Below are 27117 nucleotides of genomic sequence, written 5' to 3' on the forward strand. Positions count from 1 at the left end.
CAATAAAGTTTAAAGTAAACCACAACTTCAATCATCCAAAACAGTTTAAGCTGGAGATTACTTAAGTTGCCAACGTCGAGTGCTTAAGAACAGCAAAACAAAGAATTTTTAATTAGAATTAACTTGTTTGCGATAACTTCAAGTTGGGAGTAGAAAATGAAATTCTCTTAAAGGGAAAATACAATTACACACAAACGTTTGCGTATGTGGTTGGCACTCTAATTAAAATTTCATGTGATGGGTCTATTATGCGAGAAAAACGTAATAACAGTAATAAACCTTAAGAACTTAAAACAATATTGTAATAGCGTAATTAATGTCAAAGGGAATATATTTTTAGCGGTACCTAAGCGTGAAAATTGATCCTATTGTCTTTTAATATATTCTGTAGAAATTAAGATTTAGCTTTATTTATTAGTGAACTATTAGTTTCCACAAAGGAAAATGGTTAATTGATTAGATACAACGGTTGTAAGTAGGGTTGCCACCTTTTCAGGCTTTACATAAAGTATTTCTCGACTAAAAGGTTAAAAAAAAGTACTCAGCATAAAATAAAGTATTTTACTTTTTGTTTTTAAAAACATATTTTTTGTTACACCTAGCAGCCAGTAACAAATTGCTGTCGCTCTTAAATACATTAATAGCCTCTAAACATGGCAAACAAAGATTTAAGTAAACTAAAAGTTCATTTTTAATTAGTTTTAATGAAGCTTTATTCCTGTCGTCCCGCCACTTTGAACAGATTTGAGAAATCAGGTTGTTCCGTAAATATGGCTTGTCATTTTTCTGTGCAATATTATCGATGTAAAAATACTCTGAACTTCGAATAATCGCTTACAAAATTACGATGTTTACTTAAGGCCTTAAATAAAGTATTTTTGCCTACTTTATGTGTCTCGTAAAGTATAACGTACGCACAGTCGAAATAGAGTACAATACTTTATAATAAAGTACGGGTGGCAACCCTAGTTGTAACGTAGTAGGCAATATAATATTTCCATACTTTACTTTGGTATTAATTCTATTAATCAATTAGAATAAAGGAACGTATTACATAAAGCTGGTAAACATTATCTTAATTGCCCAACGTTTGTGGAGGCCACTGGTGAACGACTTTTTCGAAGTAGACGTTGTTTATGTGGAATGCGGTAGTGATCGTGAGGACCGGGATAGGGATCGCTGCTTGGGACCAGTATCGCGAAAATGACTGCAAGAAAATGGACGATTTGTCTAAAAGCGAGAGAGACGTGGTAAGCTCGCGGCCGCTGAAAATACCACCGACGCGATTAACCTCCCTAAAATGGAGCCATTTATCTCGGAGAAAGCTCGGTGTTACTGCTAAATCTCTATATTTGACCGTCGGCTATACGCCAACTGATTCCAATTGAAACAGAAGTTTTGTACTCGAATAAACGTTTTTTATAGACCCATTTTACGACAACCAATTTCCTATAGTCATAAAATAATGTTATTTTGAAGAGATCCGCCAGCACGAAATCGATATTTTTTGAGAGAAAACAACCAATTACAATAACTACGAGGCATACATTTTATTAATGTCTAACTCTTTTGCAAAATGAGAAATTTATTTCGTTTCGTAGCAATTAAGCGTAGCAGATTGAACCAATCATTTAAATGAAATTAGACAAATACATACAAAAAGCTAAGTTTTTAGTTGTTGGTCACTAATTTACTGAAGCTACCAGATTTGAATTAGGTTTTCGAACTTGCCTGCCCTCATCAGCACGCCATAGACAGTCTCGATAAATAGTGACCAAACCAAAGATTGTCTCTCAAGGTAGCACATTGAAATTTTAATTAATGCCCTAATTTGGCACTAAAAATGAACTGAATTCTCATATGAATCGTTTTGTGATTATATAATGTGGAACTCGACAGACAATTAGGTAGTAAACCGACATATGTACACATACATGATAAGCACAACAAATGCTTCAAAAAGTATGCGCTTAACTCTCAGTTTTCAGAAAAAAAGCGATCTTTTGATCCTCCAATGTAAAATATACCGTTTGTAATGTTTCCAGGATTGCGCTCTTACTCAAATCGTATTTCGAACGATTTGGAATTACTTTTGAAACGATAAATATACAAACTATAGTGATTTATTAGACAAAAATGTAAAACTTACCTGAGACAACGGAATCAGCGTTTCTAAGCCTTTTCAGGACGTGTTCGATTAAGCCTACATCGGTGCACGCTTGTAAATTTCGCACGCTTTTTCGCAAAATCGCGATGAAGACACTCCATATTTCAGCCTGAAACAAAAACAACACATTACCATCAAGTTTATCCCAGCGAGACAGGTGCGGTAAAGCTTCCTCGTAAATGATAAATTATATGTATGTATGGAAGGTAAGCGTCCATAAATTATGGATATGTAATACCTGCTTTATGGACCAAATGAGAACAGTAGGATGCTTTGTATGGACTATTAAACTAGCGAAGTAAGGACTCAACAAAGTCGTAAAGCATAGAGTACTTCTACTATTCCACAAATTATATATTTACTCATTATATTATATAAATTAATAGTCAATTTATACAAATTATTTTGATGTCTTCCAATTGGACTGTTTACTTCTCTCATTATTTATACTTCCTGTTTGCGCACTAGTCTTTTATCACCTGTCGGGATCGATCGCTGCCTGTGGCATTCGTTTTTGATAATCAATGTACGTCTTGGTTCTAAAACAACTAAGAGATGCTCCAACATTCCGAATTGTCGCACTTGCGCTCCTGTTCATTTTAAAACTTGGAATTAAATGATCGTGATACAGGCGGTAGAAAATAATCAAGGTAATTTATGTTTTAGTGCATATAACAGAAAATCGGAAATGAAATATTTCCGGTTTCGAAACGTGATTATTATCGGGGTTGTGCGCACGATTAAAATTACAGGATAAAAAACAACGTTCCTCTAGCAGTGCTATATTTATTTTAGCATCAGAAAATAAAAATTAGAAGCTTTCGGTGATTTACTATTCTCTATTAGTCGAGCGCGAAATTGCATGTATCGAATTTTCCGGTTTTCACAGCCGCGGATAAAAAAAAATTGATACCAACTAAAACCGACCAGTTTGTTCATGTCTTCCATGAAACTGCACACGGTTTAATCCTTTCATGCTCCATTTTACCAAACACGCTGTCGTTATTTAGCGTTAGTGTCGTTATTAAGGTAATATATATATGTATAGGGAACTAATTAGGACGGTGTTAGCAATTAAACCCTTATATCATTATCACAAAAATAACAGCACCTTAACAAGAGAACCACATAACATATTTCATACTTGAAGAGCACGTTATAATGCTTTATAGTGGCTCTAAAAAGTTCTGAACGAGTTATATAACGGCCGTTTCGAAAAGTTGTTAATGCACCACCACACGACCGCATTTAATGACCCTCCGGTAACATATGTCACTATTACGTATTATGAATGGACAAGTTACATAAGATTCCCATTTTGTATGTCGCATTTATTGCGAATTTCAGAAATTATTTATTTAGATGCCACACTGATAGTAAATTAGTAGTTTAATCAAAGATTAAGCATCACACTGTGAATAAAATTTCGCGATTACTAAAATTCCATACCGATGATACCAAAACATTGTTTGTAAAGCAGAAATACGATAAGTATTTGGATATTTAAATTTCGAATTGTTAGATAGGCTTTTAAATATATAATAATAATTAGACACCCATTATAATCAAAGCCAAATTTGAGTTCTTCTGTGAAACATTATCTAAAAACGAATGTAAAAAAGAGAGAAGTTTCACTTTGATTCCCTCAGCAGTTCCCAGAAAGGTGTCTTCGGAATCCGCTCATCAAAATTGCATGCGACTAGCTTCGTCCCTTTAATTTTCAAAGGGAAAATATTTCAAATTTTGATCAGAAGAATTCCCTGAAGAATCCTCATTTTCTGCAGCAGGGTTTTATTATTTTAGCAGGACAGGAAAGGCACGAGTTTGATAGAAGCAAGTACCTACAGTATTAATTTCTAGGATTCGGATAGCTCGACAGGAAACGGGATCGTCGTTCAGCCCGTCTGATGGTGCACTTCTCCCGGTGTTCATTATGCGAAACGTTTCCTGTTGAGCCTTTCTCTTTCTTGATCCGCGTGGATTTTCTTAGTTTTTTTTCTTCCGTCGACAAACGGAAACGGAACCCTTTCACCCAGCATGCTGCTTCACAATCTGACAGGCATATTCCTCACATTAATTCTGGTCCTCCTTCCTCTCTATTGTACTTCTACAAATATGCATTTGTTCACGCGAGAATTCGTATTTTGAATATGTTTTCAAAATAAATATGTAAAATTTCGTAGAGAACATAGGCTGAATTAACACGTTAATGCGTTCTTAATCTGGTTTTATTTGTGGATTATTATATTTGAAAATTACTTTAACTCTTTTCGACCTAAAGGTATAAAAAAAAACAATTTAACATACAATTAGCTAATGGAACTTTTTTGGGAAAACTTTATGACGAAAAAAGCACAACCGATGATATGTATTGCGATCATTCATCGTACAAAAGTTTCAGAATATTACGCTACATTTGAAACTCACGATCAATAAAACCTTTTCATTATTTGAAATATTCGAATACAGCCGTGTTCCTTTGAAATTTTGACTACGCAAAATTTAATTTTAAAGCGAAAAGCGAACATGGGAATATGGGGAAAAATCGGAAACAATATTCTTTTATCTCACAGAAAATGGAAAATAGAGTTGCTATCAATAATAAAAGTTATTGTCAGTACAACTTACAGTAGGATTATATAGAAACCTCAATAATAGCAATTGAAATAAATATTACACCTACACAACGAAACACTTATATGTTTCAGTATGTTTAATGTCCGATTCATACCATCGATCCAGTCACAGGTAAATCATAATACCATTTTAGAGAAATTGATTGGATCATGAGCTGATCAATCCTTAAAGTATAAATGATATTTACTTAACTGCGGTCGTATTCTAACTTGACTGTTAAAGCTCCTATAGCTCGATTCATATTATCGAAAAAGTCACGATCTACCTCGGTGAATTAACTGGACCGTGACTTAATCGTTCCCTATAGTATAAATCTATTTACTTGATTGTAGCCGGATCGTGACTTGACTGACAGTATGAATCGGGTTTTATCTAAACGTTCTACGACCTCCTATAGCTCGATTGATAGGTATCGGACAAGTCACGGTCCAGTCACGGCGATCAGATCAAAATATAAGAATACCTCGGTGAATTGACGTGATTTGATCGTTCCCTATAGTATTAATGTATTTACTTGATTGTAACCGAATCGTGACTTGGCTAATCGTAGGAATTGATTTGTATCTAAACGTTCTACAACGTCCTAAAGCTCGATTCATACTATCGGACAAGTCACGGTCCAGTTCATAAGATCAAAATATAGAAATACCTCGGTGAATTGACTGGGCCGTGACTTGATAGTTCCCTATAGTATGAATGCTATTAACTTGATTGTATCCGAATCGTAACTTGACTAATAGTATGAGTCGATTTGTATTTAAACGTTCTATGACCCCCTAAAGCTCGACAAGTCACGGTCCAGTCACGGCGATCAGATCAAATTATAAGAACACCTCGGTGAATTGACTCGGCCGTGATTTGATCGTTACCTATAGTATTAATGTATTTACTTGATTGTAGCCGAATCGTGACTTGACTGATCGTAGGAATTGATTTGTATCTAAACGTTCTACAACCTCCTAAACCTCGATTAACGGACAAGTCACGGTCCAGTTCATAAGATCAAAATATAGAAATACCTCGGTGAATTGACTGAGCCGTGACTTGATAGTTGCCTATAGTATGAATGCTATTAACTTGATTGTATCCGAATCGTAACTTGACTAATAGTATGAATCGATTTGTATCTAAATGTTCTACGATCTCCTAAAGCTCAAAAAGTCACGGTCCACTCACGGAGATCAGATCAAAATATAGAAATACTTCGGTGAATTGACTAGACCGTGACATGATCATTACTTATAGAATGAATACAGTCACATGATAGGATAGTGACTTGACCGATAGTATGAATTGGGTTTATGTATTTGTCAAGAGCTCAATCTAAAGGTATGTTACATACTGTTGGTTTAAAAGTTAGTTTGAAGTTTCTATTCTCAGTGCAGATACAATTATTGAAAAACCAATTATGTAGATGTCGTCAAGAACGTTCCCACTCTTTCTTGGAATAAGCAAAGCACCATGAAGAACGAGGATTAGTCAGAGTATCTACTGAAATATTATTTTAAATTGCAGTCGTATAAATCGTAATCCACCCATATTACGATGGGACTTACATTTTAGATATAGATACGTATCTACGTAAATCTCTCAAGAACTGAAGTGTAATTAGTTGCTCTGGTTTTAGTTGAAGCCTTAAGCCGGCTGTATGTAGTAGATGTATTAAAGTTTTCTCATATAAGATAAATAGAGCTTTAATCTCCATATATACAGAAACCATAGAAATAACACAATTTACAATGAAGAACTGCTGTTTTATGATAGACGCTTTCTAAATGATCAATTCAATTAAATTCACACACGTTTATTAACATTTGCACCGTGTTCTACTCATATTAGAAAAAGTAATCTAATATCATTTTCACACAAGTGATATGAAATTACAATCCAGGTACTCGAGATAAAAATGTTCAATATCTCAGAGTCTCTAAAAGCGAAACTCGAGTCTCCGTCTCTCATCTCTCTGAACGAGAGACTCGAATCTCTCAATTTAAAATTTTTTAAGTTCAACATATTTCAGAGATCTCAGTCTTTATACGAGAGACTCGAGTCTCTCAATCTTTCAGTTTTATTCATTCAGTCTCTCTGTGGGAGAAGATTTGGTAGGACGAATAACTATACACACTCAGCCTAAACATTACAGATTTTCCTACTGTTACTACCTACCTACTAGAAATTCCAATACTTCACAATAATGTGGTAAGTACCTAAAAATACTAGCAATCGATTGAACTGAAAGAAACTTTGACGTGTATTATTCCTTGCAAGGGAACATTCAAAGGTAAACGACAGTTACAAAACATGTAGAAATATATATTCGAGTATATGTAAATGTTTGTTAAGCAGACAATAGTTGAAGCACTCTCAGTTAAGGTGAAAGGAAGTGTAAAATGAACTAACATCTAGGCGCACCCTAGGCAATCAAAGTACATCTCTACTCCTCGCCTTCTTCGTTTGTTTACAGGAAATACTAAATATTTAAAATGAAAAATAAAATAGTCTAACAAAATAACCTTATACTTTTCCACTATAAAAAGATTTAGAATTATATATCTACCTGTAGGTATTAGTTGATAATTTGCTTCACTTTTATCAATTTCGATAGTCTTTTCGCCACAACTACAATGCAAATTTTACAGCTAAAGAGGTGAAATATGCACTAAGTTATGAATGAATACCACAGGTGGCAATCGATACGGCGACACTGCCGAAATAACAGTCCCGATCATGATTAAATCATACTTGGGCAGACTACATGCAAACTTTACAGCAAAGGGAACTTACAGAATGTTTCCGGAAATACTTAGTAACATTCCACGATAGTAATAGACAAAGCTTATTGAACAAGTTATGTAGATATAAGTTAAGGGCGTGTTTTGTCTCGTTTCTCAAACGGTTATCGATTCGAGTTTCTATTTAAGTGAGAGATACAAGCGAATTTAACAGAAGTAATTGAGTCAATAAAAATTAACGTGTAACCCTCTCAATTTTTTGGGTACATTTAGTTATTCGTTTAATATTCATATATCCTAAAATGGTAATCCATTTATCTACTAGCATATGTTTTATAAAAGGAGGACTGTTCAAAAAATAATGCGAATTTTGGGTTTTTTAAAAAATTATTTATTTATTCATGAATATTTATTTCGTCCCCTCCGAGTAATCCCCAGCAGATATTATACATTTGTTCCAATCCTCGAGTTCAGCTTCTCCTTCGATTCCGTCTTTATGGACCTCTTCAGTTTCGGGAACAAGAAAAAGTCACAGGGGTCACATCTATAAGCAAAATCTTCACATTCAACCTAACTTGGCGCGCTTTTTTCGGTCTTGTCTCTTGCCGCATCTTCCATTGGGGTGATTGAGCTTTGGTTTCCACATCATAACCATAAACTCATAATTCGTCATCAGTTATGACCCTGTGGAGCAAATACGGGTCGTCGCGGACAGAGTCCAACAGCTCCTTGGCAATGTTAAATGCGAGGCTGGTTTTAGTCGAAACAGCAATTTTGGTAAGAATTTTGCGGCGACCCGTCTCATGCCCAAATCATTGGTAAAAATCGAACGGCAGGAGCCAATCGATATGTTTAGGTCCTCGGCGACTTCTCTAATGGTAATTCGACGATTGGCCAAAACTATTTTCTTCACTTCATCAATGTTTTCGCCTGTTGTTGACGTGCTCAGGCGTCCGGCGCAAGCTCTTCGTCGTTCACATCTTCTCGGCCCTCTGAGAACATTTTGTACTATCGATAAATGTTGCTTCAGTCCAAGGTAGCTTCACCATATGCCACAGTCAACATTCGGAATGCGTCCGCGCACTTAATTTTCTTTTACACACAATTTGATACATATTTTTTGATCCATTTTTTGGAATAGTCGACATGAGTACCAACATAACACCACAAAAAAGTCGAAATTCAAAATTCGCAATACTTTTTGAATAGACCTCGTAGGTTTGATCAGAAAGAAATTTGGAATATTTCTGAGAGGAATGGTTTTTAGAATAAAGGTTATCGTTAGTTAGTTTCTAAATACTATAAAAGTAGTTCTACCGTTAATTAATGTCTATTTCAAGATATACCTTCATAATATGAAACAATGCAGCATAATGTACAATAATTCCCATTATGCACCATTCATAATGTGTAACAGTAATTAAACGTAAGCCAAGCTGTAGGTGCTCAAGTAACAATTCTATTATACTGAGAAAAGGGCTTACAAAAGTAATTATACAATAAATAGTTTTGAAACTGCATTTTCCGCGGCTTAAAACCGAGAAATTAACGGCTCGTGACGAATTTCATTTTATGACCGTGGCAACTAATTCTAGCACCAATTAAAATGGCGCTTATGTAACGGATCAATGACAACTGCTCGAACAATAGTACTGCAATCTATTCAATAAAGTTGCGGAAAATTCGTACAACTATATACGTATGTAGGTACATATGCACAGAAAAGCCCTGTAACTGCCATCCTGGCTTCACTGTTGTTACAATAGAAAATAACACATACACGTATGAATTAACAATACAACTGTAGCACTACTGAATCCACAATAATGTTTAAAATTGAAAATGGAATTTATACATATAATTGAAATTCCAAACAAAACATTCAGAAAACTTTAGCACTAATAACAAAATGAAAATAAATGTTTCCCTTCCGAAACGTAAACGTACCTAACTAAAAAACTTGCCCCTGTTATAATACTACTCTCAATAAGTACTAATAAAAGTCTTGATACTCTCCAAATGTTTCATTCATTTACTATATTTATACACATATGTGTAGATAGCTAAAGAAGTTTTACTTCGAGCAATTTGACGAACACTTTATGTAGTTAAGTAATCGATGTCCAGTATAATTTATCATAAACTTTGAAGGAAACTGATTGATTAAATTTGACTAAACAGGCCAGTCCCCCTCAGTTCGCTAATAAACTGAAAGGACTAAACTTTACAATCTCAGGACGTCCAAGGGTACGACCTTAACCCGAACCCTATTAAATACGTTAATCTGTACATTATGACACAAATTGAATTTCAATTAGATTGGAATATGTAAAAGCATGCCTCAAAAGCATATGCAGTTCGTACTTAATTTACCTGTTGTTATTAAAACCTCAAGATAGCATACGCGTTCGGCCAATTTCTTAAAACTTTTACGAAATATATTTCTTTAATTTATTGCTTTACGTTAAGGAAACGAAAAAAAATATATCAACATTATTTCGAAAGTATTTCCAATATTGATTAGATACAGCACCTACGTATGTATTTCAGTCATAAACACAATATGGAAATTAGTAAAACTTTCTGGTGGAGGCGCCTGGACCATAATAAGAAGAATCGGTTTTAGATGAAAGTTAGTAATTCATATGTACTTTTTGTTAAATTTGATGTTTTATCAAGTTAAGATTGAACTATTTAGTAACTAATAATTAAAATCAAGCAACTTTCATATTAGTTACCGAAATTAACAAATTGTTAACCCCAAAGTTTCCAAATGTGTATTTCAATATATTATACACCTTCGGATTTCCCCCAAAATGTACTTTTCACTTTTCAAAATCTCGTATCTCTTGAAATTCCGCATTGGACATTCGATAGAGTTCTCTAGTAAGTTTTTACAGTTAAAGGAATTGCCATTTCATATGCTGTCGACATCCACGAACTATAAACTAAGTTTTCAATTTCAACTTTAGAATCGTCGTATAAAAACGGAATAATTTCAATAAAAAAAATCATTAAGTGGAAGTTGAGACGGCCGTCATAAAGAAATAACCATCTGGCAATCTTTTATCTTATTGACTGTGTCAATTTCACGGAGAAACGGCCACTGCCTTATGAAACAGTGGAATTTCTCATCTTTCCTGATTCAAATGACTGCTCGAATCAAATGGCAAATTGATGGCGTAGACGAAGACGGCGACGACGACGTCGAATCTTAACGACAAAAAAGGTCAACTTTCTCCTCTTTAATCGCTTTCTTTTGTCTTCGGCGAAGAGAATGGATCATCAATAAAGATTCTAAACATTTTCGTAACTACCAAATCGTAAAGATCACCAAGAACGTCTAAAAAGGCGACTGCTACCCAACTTTTATATTCTGTCAACCGACCTTATATTTCCAATCGCAATAGGTACTAAAACTTTAACTTTGTGATAATATTTCATTTAAATAAAATAAAATACTATTTGTGAGTTCTGATTGCAACAAAACATTGAATCCTGGAAGGTACATTCACACATTTTAGCGTAAGTACCTGTATTGGGATCCGTCAAATGGGCATACACCATCTGGACGCAAAATTTATAACTCGAATGAGGGAAAAATTTACATAGGAACTATGCACGCAAATTGTAAAATTGTTTATTAAAATAATAAAACACGTTAAAAAAGTAAAAATTTTTTTGAGATGGAGTCGACGAAGTTTTCTTCTTAAGTTAAATCATATAAAAAATTAATATGTTCAGTGAAAAGCTGCAATAGCACTTCAGACATAGATCTTCATTCTTCACCCACATTAACTACTTTCCAATAAAAACTAACCGTTTTATATATGTAAAAAATATATTCGGAAAATTAGAGAAAAAAGTAAACTAATAGAAGCTTGGATGAAAGCAGTAGGTATCAAAGAAGTGAATTCCCGAATAAAAATTTGTTCACGTCATTTTAATGCACATGATTATATTTCAGCAAGTATTTACCATCAGCCATAACCTTAATATTTAAAACCAGAATCATACTAAAATTATAAAGTGAGAAATTATTTATTCCTGTGTAATTGATTTAACACAATTCTAATGATACGATACATGTATTTTGAGGTTAAGAACCTACCTGCTGCAATACAACAAAGTTGCAATAATCTGTTTGCAACGTTCTCTTAAATCGGCTTTGCACGTGCAAGTCATTGATATGATATTGCTTAAATCACCCAGAATCACCTCACCAGTTATATAACGTGAATCACTTTTTAAATCCGAAATTTGTAAAAAGTAGGCAGTAAACTTGACGGAATTTGATGGCTAGCTTCCGAATTTGTTATTTCCGAATTTTATAATGTGATTGGCATTAAAAACACGCTCACCTTCAACGAAATTTCCTTTCCGAGGCTTTGTGTTAGCCCAATCACATATTGTGTCAATACTTATCATTTTATCATAATTTAAAAACTTGGAAATTGCACGGTACACTATAGGAACTACGATAAATTTTCCCTAATCGGCGCCATGTTTTTAGGCTCCTCCCATTTAACGGATCCCAATACAACCCATAATTATTAAGGAATCAAAACTTTGTAAGGTAATTATTTCACTTATTCATTTCATGTTCTCTTACTTTTGTTGGAAAAGTACCACAACAACTTCCTTGTAAAACAATTTAAGTTATAGTACTAGAAACACAACGGAATGTTGTTATCTTTGAAACATGCTTTCGGTTCCTTTACTGCAGAAATCATGCTCCAATTATAAACACTACGAACGCCAAATTAAAATTAGAATGAACCGTCTAACATTTTCAACGAGCACTCCGAAACTCGGGAGAGCGGTTTAAATGGATGTAGTTAATTTACCACTGCAAACGGCACCTTTGACTAGGAGGTCTAGCCCCGAGCAAATTAAATGGCTGCCTTTTTCTACAATCTCGTATTTCGAATAAACCAAATCCATTATCACACAGGATAGAAAACAAAAAAGATTACTACATTATTTGACACTATAAATTGATTAAATAGGATTCAGGACAATCGAGTCCAATCTTAATTGACTATGCAGAATCGACAAATTAAAACTTCGTGTTCTGCTCTCTCTCTTATATTGTAGCGGTTTCTGAGGCTGATAATAATAAATAACTTTCTGGAACCGCAGATTCGAGTTCACCACACTATACTATAGAATCATTTTCGATACATTAGATACATTACGTAATCCTAAAATGTAGCATCGCGCTACAGATGGCGTTTACTGGTCAGATTCGAATTTCTAATACTGTTGTGTTTTAATCATTTTCAACTCCCGATTTTGTTGGTCCATGCTATGTACGAATAGCTGTTACATTTCAACCTTATTTCGTTTAGAAATCCACCAACACTAAAATTCTAAAGTCTAGGATTCTGATTAATCCGAGAGGTCTAGCCTTCCTTTTTTAATTCCATTTAGTGCACTACCGTCTAATCCTTGCTTAAATTTCACTAAAACGGCTAGTAGTAGATACCTAGAGTAAGTTTTTTGGGATTAGGCATTGAGAACGATACATCTGTGGCAACCAATCTACACGATACGAGCCCGCTTTACGAATTCGACCAGGGGTAATGGAAATGGTTCTGTATACATTTCTGTTCGTTTATTCACTAACAGAAAAGCAAAATTCAATTACCTATTCTACATTCGCAAATTCAAGAGGGCAAATCCTAAACAAATACTTAACATTTAAATGTAAATTTACGGGTTAGCATATCAACAGAATTAATTTTATTTGTTGAAATTTTCTATATCTTTATATATTCGTAATTAATTTCAATTGCATTACTTTCTACATAGTAGCCAGTCAAGTATTATTTTTTTTGTTTTTAATATGTTTTTGTTATGTTATAATCTTTAAAATTCAATAGTTCTTAGCTATTCCTTGATTGTTACAATTCCCACTTTAGAACTGAAAAGCTGCTAATAAATTTCTTCAAACATCGCAAAAAAATTAAGAAAATTACATGTAAGTAAGTATAGATAAAATATATTCCTTTTGCTACACTGATAAAAATTAGCAACGTTAGATTCGAGCTCACTTTTTCAAAATTTAAAATTAGGCAATGGTGCAGATTTTGAGGTTCCTGACACTTCTTGCAGTAATATTCATGATTGCAAGTAAACAAAACTGACAAGGCAACACTGAGTTTCATAAATCACAATTTTCAAGCAATCTTCTTGGAACTTTTAAATTCCTTTGACCTTTTCTCTAAGGGCAGTGGCAGGACTGGACGTTCAAAGACTTCACGTATATTTAAATGTTGCAAGATTTTCTAATATGTCAAACGACAAAGCGAATTTGAATTTCAATGTAGCCGTAAGGTTTTGTAGTCTGCTTTGTGCACGTGTGAGTGTATCAAGGTAGAAAAATGAAGCAAAAGTTAGATAAAAGAAGACCCAGTCATCCATTTCAATACGTTACTAGCTGCACTGTACCTGCAGGATGTGTAGGACTTCAACAGAGATAATTTAATTTTCATAGCAAACAATTGTTATTTGTTTTTGTAAATCACCCCTAATATACTTTGGTTTTTTTCATATGTCCACTCTTGTAGACTATACCTACCCGAGATAAAAATCTTCAGTCTCTCAGAGTATCTGAAAGTGAGACTCGAGTCTCCGTCTCTCATTGAGTCTCTCTGGTGAGTCAAAAAAACTATTTAGCGTCTCTGAACGAGAGACTCGAGTAGCTCATAAAGAGAGCCTCGTTTCGTATCCGGTCTCTGAACGAGAGACTCGAATCTCTGAACGAGAGACTCGAATCTCTCAATAAGTGGTGTCTCGATAGATGGTTAAAATTTTCTAAGTTCAATATATTTCAGAGATCCCAGTCTTTCTACGAGAGACTCGAGTGTCTCAATTTTTCAGTTTTATTCATTCAGTCTCTATGTGAGAGACTAGAATCTCGGAATTAACAATTTTATCGTTCGAGTCTCTCATACAGAGACTGTGAGAGATCCATAAAAACACCTAGGTAATAACTGAGAGACTGTGAGAGACGCTCTCAGAGACGCTGAAAGACTCTGAGAGACTGAAAGTTTATGTCTAGGGTATTAGCTACCCTCCATTTCGAAGCATAACAAATACATTAGATTAACCGTGACAGAAATTCGTCGACCACTTTTCTAACCGAAATACCACACACGCAAATAAAACGAAAGATAACCAATTCGCATTAATGTTCACTCATTTATTTGCAACAAATGCACCTTAATAGATCTGGAATTACAGCGCTTTGGGAATATCGCGAACTATGAAGCGCGGTTACACTAATCTTGTATGCCGGCAAAGTTTTACTCCGTATAATACACGAGAGACTAATTCCATTTATTTTCCCCAAATTACTACAAGAACTAGGAGGATCTATCTAATAGGGAAATGTAAGAAAGCACATGCTTCGTATAAAGCGGATCCGGTTGCCTTTTACTGAGCCAAGAAATGAATTAATTCGCTTTTAGTACAACCTATTTTAGTTAAGTGAGCTAACTTACTGAGACATGACATATAAAAAGACTTTTTGTCAAACAAAAGGGGTTGCTTTAGAATCATACGGTATGACATTGAGTGAAGGAAGAAAAAAGCCTCCCTTCGATGGTGCAAGATGCAGGTTATCCCAAAAAATTTTCTATTTCTAATACTTAATTAATAACCTGTATCGAGTTCTAGAGCAGTACGAAAAGTTCACTCTAACGGAAAAAAAATCGGAAATTCCTCACCATAATTTGACTCTTTTACTATCGGTCCCCCCCCCATTCTTCCTTCCTTCCCCTTCCCTTACCACCATCATTCCACAGGATACTAACTATAGGTACATATATTAAAAACCGTAACCGCGACATTACATTCAATCCATTCAAAACATGCTTTCTTTGACGATAAAGATGATGACGTAAATACAAACCAAAACAATAAATATTTAAAGCAATGTAATACGTACAAAATTAAAATTAAGTTTGACGATTGCTAAAGAATAGAAATTTAAAAAAAAAATACCATACGAGGATTTATGACCTTTTCAGAAGCCCATCTCTAACCGATGTCATCTTTTCAAATTATATAAACTACGGTGTATATGTATGTGTAAATGTTTACTGATGAATTTAAATACCTTTTTCCAGTTATTTATTTTTTTATACGTATTTCCATTAGCTTTATCAAAGCATTACATTTTTAGTACGTCAAACACGAGATGATAAAGCGGGTTCATACCGGATCTTCGGTTCGCATTTGGAGAAACAAAAATCAATTTGGGGGTAAATATAAAACCTTTTTATAAAATTTACCTTGCCATTTATCAATTTTGAAGTTTCATCCCAACGTAACATTCCATTTCGAAATGATACGGCGGAGACGTTGCGGAAATTTCGAAACTCATTTCGTTATTTTCAAGGAACGGTAACACCAGACGTTACAAATTACGCGGTTTTCCCTTTCCCTTATCAGATAATTTCGAAGTGTTACGGTCACACGCAGCAGTGGGTTCATACATACACCTTGAGAGCACGAAATGGAAAAAAAAAGGAATGTGTAAATAAGAAATGATAAAATGCTCCGCTCGCGGTGAATCTGACGAATCCGCAACTTCGTAGTAAAATGTGCCCCAAAACTCCAGACAGGATGATGAATATCGCATAAAAAATCTGACGCGACCAGAAAAAACAAAATTGAAAGAGAATAACTCGCAACCAATGGACCCATTTATATTCATATCTATTTATCTTTCACTCATACGGAGTTATTGAAGTTTAGAGGAGGACTATTATTAGATGACATGATAAAACGAAATCTGATTATTTTACGTCAGCGAATTGAAATTTACAAATAAAAAGACAATGAAACTCATGTTACTGTTCCGTTTATATACCCTTCTTGTTAATAATAATAATAACTATTGAGATTATAGTAATTTCCTAAATTCCGCAGTGAAGTTCGTTCCATTCAAATCCTTGTCGCTCATTATACCCAAAGACTTCGCAAACAATATTCTCTGGTGTAGTGTTCAAGTGTTGTTTGGCTCGTTCTCTCTCGAAGAGAGTAACCAAATAATCCAAGAGTATCTTTAGAAATAGATACACCTCTCGCGAATGCTTCTACCTTCGTGCAGTGCTCCAGATTTTTCAAGAGCATTTCAACCGCCGCACACGCCATTCATGCACGCTCGTTGCTCTGCAACAAACGTCAACAACTTCGCGAGCGAGTGAAGCGGCTTGCATGAAGTTACCCCATTCTTTCTTTTTTTTTTTAATATGCATGTTGATACATCATATTGGTCGACTGACTCCCATCAAGAAACGACGGAAGACGAAACTCGTGGAAGTGGATCAGAGGCAGTATCATTCGAATTATGATTGTGAAGTAAGTATTACAGGTCCTTGATGAGGACGAAGAATATGAAATCTGCTTCAAGACATAGTTCCAATAAGTTGCTCGAATATTAAGGATAAAAATGCATTATGGGCGATGGTATTACGAAAACGAGGAAGTCTTATAATACACGAAAGTGATTAGAACAGAAATATGTAATCGAGTGTAACACTTAAGCTGCTGATCGAGAGAAATCCTTGAGGATAGAGCAAACAGATTAACTGATATTTTTTATTTAAAGACGTATAAAAGCTGAAACAGGAATTAAGAGGAGTACAAGTAGACCTAGGCCAGATTACTGCTCAGAAGGTGCGTGTCGTCCAGACGACCCTATAATGATGAATATTTTTGTTTGATATCTGCATATATAGTATCAAAAACTCATTTCATGTCTTTCAAAAACTATTTAAATTCCCTGTTACTAAATAAAAACAAACAGTTACAAAATGGGCAATAATGGGAAGCTAACTGAATCAGTACGGGTAATTATTTTGGTATGACATATTAAAACGTAATTGTATTATCAATAAATAAAATTAGGTCGTGAATTTTAATTGCTTCCCAAAACATGTAGTTGCAGTTGTCACCGGTAAAATATTATCCAATAACATAATACATTATTATAAACGAACAATTGCTTGCTTGTAATTACTGCCTATTATACGTACATTAAAATACCTGCGGGATTAAAATGGATGAAACGGATAGCAAAACTAATACGGAAAATAACAGATGTAAAAGAATACTGGTAAAAATATAAGAACCTGTGGGACATACAAGAAAATCAACTTGAGTTTTATGGAACGTTTGAAAATCTTCAACAAGTTCCGTCCCAATCTTACCGTCATCATCAGTAAAGACTTCAACTTCTAAGTGCAGCTAATACATGGGAAAACACAATAACGGTAATGTCTTATTTTAGGATAATCGTATTCATCGAATCTATTCTATTAACGCATGAATGCTGCTAAAGCTTTTGTTTTCCTTCGATTTCTTCGTTATACCTACTAGCCATGGCAGATTATGTAAAGAAAAAGTGACGCAAGTCTCCGTTTTATTACTTTTTATTCTTTTTTTATATTCGCAGACACGAAAGGCTGAAGATTATTCGAGAGTTCGTTTGCAAATTAAAGCGTCCCGAATATAACGCAGTGTTTCTTGATGCTATTATCTGGGTCAAGGGGAGGGACTGGGATAATAGCCTTACGGGAATAAATAAGCCACAGCGTGATATTTGGTTCTATGGAGATGAAAGCAAAACGAAATGATAATGACGCAGATGAAAAGAAATGGAATCGTATCCACGCTTCAAACGCGAAACTCATCATTCGTGCGAGCAGTAATTGAAAGCAATGTATAAATCAATATAATGTTTGAAGGAATTCGATGCTTACCGTAAATGGCTTAATGTAATGGAATTCTGGACTGACTCATGATGAAACGCCCGTTTAAATGGAATGAAAACAAGAACAAAACATTTAGTATTACTTGTTTTTTTATTCAACATCAGCAAAATCATCATCATCACAAGGTCGTCAGTCCTAAGACTGGTTGGGTGTTCCATTCCCACCAACCACTAATGCTGAGCAGTCCCTCCGCACTACGCCGAAACGTAGGGCGGAAGGACCTCTTCAGCCTGCTTTTAGGAATCGTGGGTATTTCGGGAAAGAAAGATGAGACGGACGAAATGAAGACAGAAAAGAATGAAAGATTATCTGTGGAATATTACTGCCTCAGAATTTGCCTAAATAATCCAAGGAAACAACAGAAAAACTGGGACCAAGGCAAACGGACCCGGTTCAAACCGGCGTCCTCCAGAATGCTTAGCAATGGTCTACACCTCCCGGCCATGCCGCTCGGTTAAAAACTGGAACATCTCACATCCTTAACTATTTGTGAACAGTAATCGAATCTAGGTCTGTTTCTGATGTCCTACTAACCTATCTCGTCTATTTCTTATTGACTTCCATAGTTCCCTCTGCTCTCCTATTCTTTCTAAATCCTCCTTATCCACATCATTCGCCTGTAACACCACATTTAGAACGCTTCTAACCGTTGTTTCCCTAATATTTTGCCTCTGTATATCTATCCTTAAAGTTGTCCTGTTTTTAATGATGTTTATCGCTATCTATCTTCGATTTATATATTAAAAAGTAGTATTGACGGTATGTATCTTTCTATAACTCCCTTCCTAACATTTGCTCCTCTACGTTGCTGCACAAGTTCTGTAACTTCCTGTTACATAATAATAACATACAATATTTTCCTTACCTATTAGAAAAAGACCTAATATTCGAATTACAAATAAAAAAAAGTAGGCATATATGTGTAAGCTATTATAGTAAAGAGCGCACTGAATTTGGATTAATTAAAATTGTACCCAACAGTCCGTAGAAAAGTTTTAAATCACTTTTCAACGAAACAAATCCTCGAACGTATAATCCTTTCAGTTGGCAAAGGGGATTACGTGAAAGAAAACGGTGCAGACATAGTGGATGAAATGAAATTATATTTTCCCAACTCGGCCGTAATATACGTAAGGAGTGGAAATTCTCTCTCAAGAAAGTACTGACCTAATTAGAAGCGGAGGACCTCGGGGCATTAGGAAGAGGACAAACGCAAAGAGAGTTTAGGTATTATTGCACCACAAAGTCCTTGCTACGACGTGACTCGAGTTTTTATGTCCGTTATTTTTCCAATGGCCAAAAATGAAATAGACCAATCGGAAAAACGCGGCGTCCGAAGAAGGACATAAAAAATAACGACAACTTCCAAAGGACCAAAGCTATTAAACATAATGAAGAAACAAAAAAAAATGCCAACAAATGTTACAGGACAACGAACCTTAGTAATATACGAGACGGACTTTTTCGACACATTTACATCATTGACTTTAGAGTTTATTGGCTCAAGTCACTTTCGAAAATTAAACTCGATTTTTTGATGAAATTATATTAAACAGGGATTTGATTGAATACGTTAAGAAGTATTTTTTTAATTGTACCTATTATATTGTTTTAATAATATTACTTTTTCTTATTCAACTTTTATAAAATATGTAATTACTACAACTAATATAGACTAGAAAAACTGCATTCATCGCAAATTCCGCTTGAGACTGCAGAGAATTAAGCAACTGCAATTTAAAATTTTTGTGTTCATTGTTCTTGCTAGTAAACGTGCCCAGAATGAACGAAATTTTATAGGTTCGAACAACCGAAATGCTTAAAATACCGAACACCTTTATCTGGAAAATCGTGTCTCAGAAATTTTCCAATAAATACCTTTAACAGAATTACACGAATCACACTATTACAGAATTACATCACACTATTTTTGCAAGTATTGAATCCCTTGTTACCTTTAAACACACAGGCTTTGTGACCCCCCCCCTTCCACGTCGGTCACATCAGACTGTCTTTTGCACGTTTGGCTATTGCTCGACTCTGCATAATCGTCACTTCAGGCCAAGACCTCGTTTCATCAAATGAAATTTTTGTGATTATTTATAATACGCAACATAAATTTTGGGATTCTTTTGTTAATTGTCGTTGAGCTAGTACATTTAAATTTTAAGGATCACAAATAGCTGATATTTTCAGAAGACGAACAAGTTTCAAAATAATAAATGTCACTGTTTTTTACTGCTTATTACATTCAACGAAATTAGATCGTCTGAAAACTTTTTGATATTACTTATAGTCTGGGTAGATACGTATATAAGTTTGACTTTGCCCGATGTTATCAACAACAATCAAGTGCGTAAATTTTCCCATTATTCAAGCAACCGTTTTGCTTATTGCTCACAAAATTTGCTTATCTCTGGCGAAAAACCGTCTGCTGTAAAGATTAAAGTTTGTTTCAATTAATTGAGTATTTGTGTTTCATTTCTTATTGATATTTATTGTTTATGTAACAAATCAAAGTCAGTAAAATTTAAATAAGGGAAAAATGGACAATTTATTGTTACCATGATTATCAACCACACAATTTCCAATATAGATTTATTACTTCCTCTTTGTTTCCGGTTTTCGCTGTCTATTTTTGTAATGCAAGTTGTGCATTAATCCTTAATGCGACCTTCGAGGTTAAGCGAATTTGGCGTTCGTGGTTTAGAAAAACAAGGCGAAAACCATTACACGGATCTTTTTATCACATCAGACGAGAGAGTGATGCTGCAAAAATGAAATTTTTCGTTGTTACAGACAACAATTCGATTTCCGAGAAACAAAATTTCATAAGGCAACAAGCAAGGGTAGCAAAACCATTGTAAACAAAGAACTGGAAAGGAAACCGAAGAAAATCTAAAAATTTGATTCCGGAAAGTGCACGAGCGTGACCGCGCAAATAATAATCAAGAGAGATATTAAGTACCGTAGTTTTTATATTATTTTATAAATTAAGTAGGTACTAAGTTGACTAATATGATTTTCTTCGCGTAAGTCATAGCCGTTATAAATCAGATTTTGAAATCATTAAATAAAATTCTTGTTGTTCATGTTCCCGAGTAGAAATGAAATAGGGGTAACTTTAGATCAAGCTCTAGTAAAGGGTCTCTCTGTTACGAAAATCCTTGTTAATTCATATAGGCTTTTGACTTAGTCGTCTCATCGTATACATATTAGGAATCCCTCCTTACTTATCCCGATCCATCCCTGACTTGACTGCACTATTGAGAACTTAATACGTCCACATGGAACCCCTAATTTATCCCAGTCCTGCCCTAATAGGCCTATCGTATGTAAATGTATATTATTCAATTGTAATCCTTTCAGTAACTCCTTACTAATCCCTGTATGTGTTTTCTTGACATCATCATTTAATGTATTTTTTTTAGGGAAAATGAATCTGTACATGCATACATATTTCGCTATATATTTTAATATTAATATCTATGTTGTACGGGTGCGAAACATGGACAGCGGGAGCGGCGGAAAAGAAAAGGTTAGAAGCGTTCGAAATGTGGTGTTATAGGCGGATGATAAGGATATCGTGGGTAGAAAAGGTTAGAAATGAAGAGGTATTGGAAAGAGTAGGAGAACCGAGGACTCTAGGGAAGTAAATAAAAAATAGGCGAGATAGGTTGGTAGGACACCTTCTCAGGCATGAAGGTCTAGTCAGAGACATATTAGAGGCAGAAACAGGAGTTAGGAGGAGTAGAGGTAGACCTAAATTAGATTACTCTTCGCAAATAGTTAAGGATGTGGGCTGTTCTAGTTTTAGGGAAATGCGAAGTTTAGCTCAGGATAGGAAAGAGTGGAGGTACGTGTCCAACCAGTCTTAGGACTGATGACCTTATGATGATGATGATATGGATAAAGTAAAGATTTGATGTTCTTATTAACGCAGAGGAGTTAAAACATCAACAACATCTATCTAATCAAAAATGGTTGATATTGTTCAATCACCTCCAGTTTTGGCAGTTCATTTTGAGACATGTCAGTCAATCTAAGACCTAAGCCTATGACGAAGATTCAGAAAGTCTTAGTGTTAAACCTCCCATAAAGGGAATGAAATAAATGAAACGTGGTCTATTTGTGTACAGTCGGAATAACCCCAAAAAAAAAATGGGCATCGTGGGAGCGGTTAGCCAATAACCGTAACTTGAGTCTTTAGTGGTGTCAGTGATGGATGTAAGAGGGCGCAGACAAACGACCTCTTATTTTTTATCAAGCGACTGTGGTACATACTACATGGTGAAAAGGAACGAGAAAAGTGGCAGCAAAGAGAATTTCTCACACCTTGGCCGGACGGGCGCACGAAAGAAAGAAAAGCTGATTGCCCAAGGGGTTGTTTGTAACGGTGTCGCCCCGTGTCGTGTTGCATCACGCGGAAATTCTCTAAAAATATTACCCGTGTAAATTATGTATTTCGCACAAAGGAATGCTAAAATACGACCACTTTAGGGGGATTTCCACATGGAGCATTACAGAGAGAAATATTTATAGTAATTTAAGAAACTATTTTATTTAAATGAAATATGTTTAATGTGTCAAATGGATTTCCATTTTTCTTTTCACAATAAATCTACCAGTAACGAAGCAGCGATAAAAACTAACTGTTACGACTGTCTCCAGCTAAATTCCATCCAATTTTATAAGGGGAGATTTTGACAAAGAAACTGTAAAGTTGGGAAACCAACCAAGTCAAGTTGTCAGCGACAGCCATTTTTATCTCGATAACGCTTTCACGTGAACAAAATGGAGAAAAAACTTAACGTCTTTAATCTTCGATTTACATCACTGACATTGATAGATGTTTTTCACTTGAACAGACAAACGACCGCCCCTCTTCGATCGGTTTCTTAAAAACGAACAAGTCGAATTTCATAATAGGGAAATCAGTTGAAGTTTCTTTAAGCGTCTCATAAATAAAACGATTTTTTTTCTTGGAATTAAAATACGTTAACTGTAATAGTTATCAATTGTATATGATCTCCTCTTTTTCTTTTAATAGGTATCTTTTCGTCAAAAAAATTATGAAAAAAATTGCCTAACATAGATTGGTAAGTTTCTGATAAAATCCTTGAAATTTTGTATATTTCTGGTTCTCATCATGATCATCATCATCATCATAAGGTCGTCAGTCCTAAGACTGGTTGGACGCGCACCTCCACTCCTTCCTATCCTGAGCTAATCTTTGCATTTCCCTACAACTAGAACATCCTACATCCTTAACTATTTGCGAACACTAATCTAATGTAGGTCTACTTGTACTCCTCTTAACTCCTGTTTCTGCCTCTAATATGTCTCTAACTAGACTTTCATCCCTGAGAAGGTGTCCTAGCAACCTACCCTGCATATGTTTTATTGAGTTTCATAGAGTCCTCTACTTTCCTATTCCTATTCCTAACGCAACTTAACCTAACCTTCTCTATCCACGGTGTCCTCATTATTCGCCTATAACACACATTTTGAACGCTTTTACTCTTTTATTTTCCGCCGCGCACACCGTCCATATTTCGCACCCGTACAGCACCGCACTCTAAACATACACCTTCAACAATCTTTTTAGAATTTCAAAATTAATTGTTCGCGAGCACAGAAGTGATTTCCTTTTATTAAAGGCGACTCGACCCTGCGTTATTCTCTACTTGATATCCTTACTACTCTCCTTCCGTCCTGACATATCTGACTTCCTGTAGATGACAGTGTGCATCCTTGTCTGACTCCCTTCCTACTATTTACTTCTGTACGTTGCTGCACCAGTTCTACAACTGCCTGTTGCTCTTTATACAAACTAAGTATCACTCTTCCATCTCTGTAACTCATCCCTACATTTTTAAGTATATTTAACATCTTGTCCCATTTAACATTGTCAAAAGCTTTTTCTAAATCTACAAATCCTATATACTCGCTCTTTCCTTTTTCTATCGTTTTCTATATTTTGCTCCTACCTGACCTTAATTCTTATTACTCTGAATGTCTATAAAATATCTGAGCATGTACAATTTAGCATTAGGGTTTGTGACATAAACCGTGGAATAATTCTGAGGCAATAATATTTACTACATACAATTTACATATGCACATGCTGCCGTATCCAAATCCTCTACAATCCTGTGTGTAAAACCGTAAATTGGACATTTTATGATACCCTTATACAATAAGAATTTAAGGCGACAGCCTGCAACAATAAACTGAACACGGATATGCAATAAAACAAGACTTGACAATGTTTAGGCATACAGATACATATTTCATACGCAAGAATTCTCCAGAATATTTCAGCAGATACTGAAAAATTTGTCCAATCTAGCATAATTTCTTAATCAATTAAATTCTTCCAGTTCGACTATCAATCTAACCAGGACTCCACATGGAACGGAAAAAGTGCATAGTCTCGTGCGATTTATCATCAACAACAAATAATAAAATGGCATTAATATCGTTCACGAATTCCAACATACAAAATTTTTCGCAATAAATTTAAAGCAGCGCCGTTTTCTTCACTTTATACCGTCAGTGATGCAAATGGCAAATATTAATGTTTCCGAAAACGACATGCCATGCAAGAAATATCGTAAATTATACGAAGCGGAAAAGGGAATGATGTAAACAGCTGAAAAACAATCTCTATATTTTAAAAAAGCAATGGACGCAGTAACAGGAACATAATTCAATTTGGATTCCCGCTGACGTATACAAAGGTACTTAATTTCACGGAAAACATACGTACATCGATAATAAAAAAAGAAAAGTTTTACAGTCCCATGTATGAAAGTATTACATACAAAAGTAACAGACGAAAAATTAAAAGAAGTGGCTGATTTTAGGTATCCAGGAAGTCAGATAAGTCAGGACGGAAGGAGTAGTAGGGATATAAAGCAGAGGATAGCGTAGGATCGAGTCGCCTTCAATAAAAAGAAGCCACTTCTATGCTTGCGAACCATTAATTTAGAAATTCTAAAAAGATTCTTAAAGGTGTATGTTTGGAGCGCGGCGCTGTAAGGGTGCGAAACACGGACGGTGAAAAGGTTAGAAGCGTTCGAATGTGGAGTTACAGGCGAATGATGAGGATATCGTGGATAGAGGTTAGAAATGGAATGATATTAGAAAAAATAAGAGAACATAGGACTCTACGGAAGTCAATAAAAAATAAGCGAGATAGGTTGGTAGGGCACCTTGTCAGGGATGAAGGTCTAGTCGGAGACATATTAGAGGCAGTAACGGGAGTTAGAAAGGGTAGAGGTAGACCAATATTAGATTACTGTTCGCAAATAGTTAAGGATGTAGGATGTTCAAGTTTTAAGGAAATGCGAAGATTAGCTCAGGATATAGGAAAGAGTGGAGGTGCGTGTCCAACCAGTCTTAGGACTCACGACCCTATAATGATGATGAAATCGTTACTAAGTTTGTATCTTCCATATGATACATTTCAACCATCGAAAATCGAATTATTTATTACTTTACCTTGCATACTTTCACCTTCCTAACAAACAATCGATAATAATTTATCTCTGAAATTAAAATCATGTCATACAGAACGACTTTTCACTTCGGTACGTATAAATAAATCTGCCGTTGGTTTTCAAATTTTTTACGACAGACCGTCCTCTCCGAATCATTTACCGCGGAGATCTGTCTAGAATTTCGTAATAACGAAAACTGAAATTTACATTTTATGCCTACAACAATTTAAAGGACTTGAGCGTGGTGCAATATAAACGGGGCAATGTGTATGTTCATGGACTTGTACGTAGCCGATGCTTGTATTATAGTAATGTGTGTATGTAAATGTAAATCAGACGTCCGTTCGTCGGAGGTTTAAATAGAATTTGCATTAGCAGATGTAAATTATTAACAGCCACTCTGGCCAGCGCATGTTAATATTATTAACTTAATAAAACAACTGCAATGTGCATGTCATATGAACGTATGGAAATTATATGATCAAACATTCAAAATGTACTGATCAGAATCGCTCAATCTTCATCCATTAAAAATCACCAAAATTTTGATCTCCTTTTTACTTTCAGTTTCTGCGTACATCTTCACCCTAAATTTTATATATAAAAACGGTATAATAGAAAGCGAGCGAGAAAGATAATAAAATCTCGGTTGAGTGAAAATTGGTTGCGGCAATTAAATCTAAAGAGAAAATGTGCTTGAATAGATCGACTAGCAAACAACTCGTGCGATCTTTCTTTACCCCTCGACAAACGCCCCGCGCCATCAATGCGATCCTTGGGCATCACTCAACATCCGCCACTCCTTTTCGAGCCTTGCAATTTCTTCGGCGTCGTCGCCATTGCTGAGTGTTCCAAATGAAAAGAGTGGAAACTCAATTAACTCGGCAACAAGAGAAACAGTCCGTGGGCACGGGGCGAAATTAAAACTTTTCACAAACGCGTTTTAAACAACACGTTACTAATATAAATTAAGGGGAACGATCTCAACTCAGACAGTTGAAGAATCAACATAATAAAGAAATAAATTATAATTAAAACTACGTGGAGACATTCATACAATGATTTGTCTGATGATGAAGTCAGTACAGTATAGGTTACTAAGCGATAGTAGGCGAATTAAGTCTTTTTTATGACGTGACAACGTCTTATAATTCGATGGAGCCGGCTGCACGCACGAAAAAACATGACTCATGCGGCGTTACCTCGCTCTGAGGCGTTCCATTTAAGGCTTGAAGTGCAAGCGAGAGCGCGGCACGAGCGACAAAGAGGCACAATCGGCCTCCGCGTTC

The 27117-nt window shown here is 35.2% G+C and overlaps 1 protein-coding gene across 9 annotated transcripts in view; it reads right to left on the reverse strand.

Moving 5' to 3' along the window:
* Positions 1 to 27117, reverse strand: part of LOC108740195 (neurobeachin) — a 234135-nt gene that overhangs the window by 125205 nt on the left and 81813 nt on the right. For all 9 annotated transcript variants that reach the window (XM_018474421.2, XM_018474416.1, XM_018474424.2 and 6 more), the window contains exon 3: positions 2150 to 2276. In XM_018474421.2, the coding sequence (XP_018329923.1) occupies positions 2150 to 2276 (127 nt within the window). The remainder of the gene's footprint in view (positions 1 to 2149; positions 2277 to 27117) is intronic.

This window comes from Agrilus planipennis, unplaced genomic scaffold (assembly GCF_000699045.2).
Source record: "Agrilus planipennis isolate EAB-ADULT unplaced genomic scaffold, Apla_2.0 scaffold158, whole genome shotgun sequence".
NCBI lineage: Eukaryota > Metazoa > Arthropoda > Insecta > Coleoptera > Buprestidae > Agrilus > Agrilus planipennis.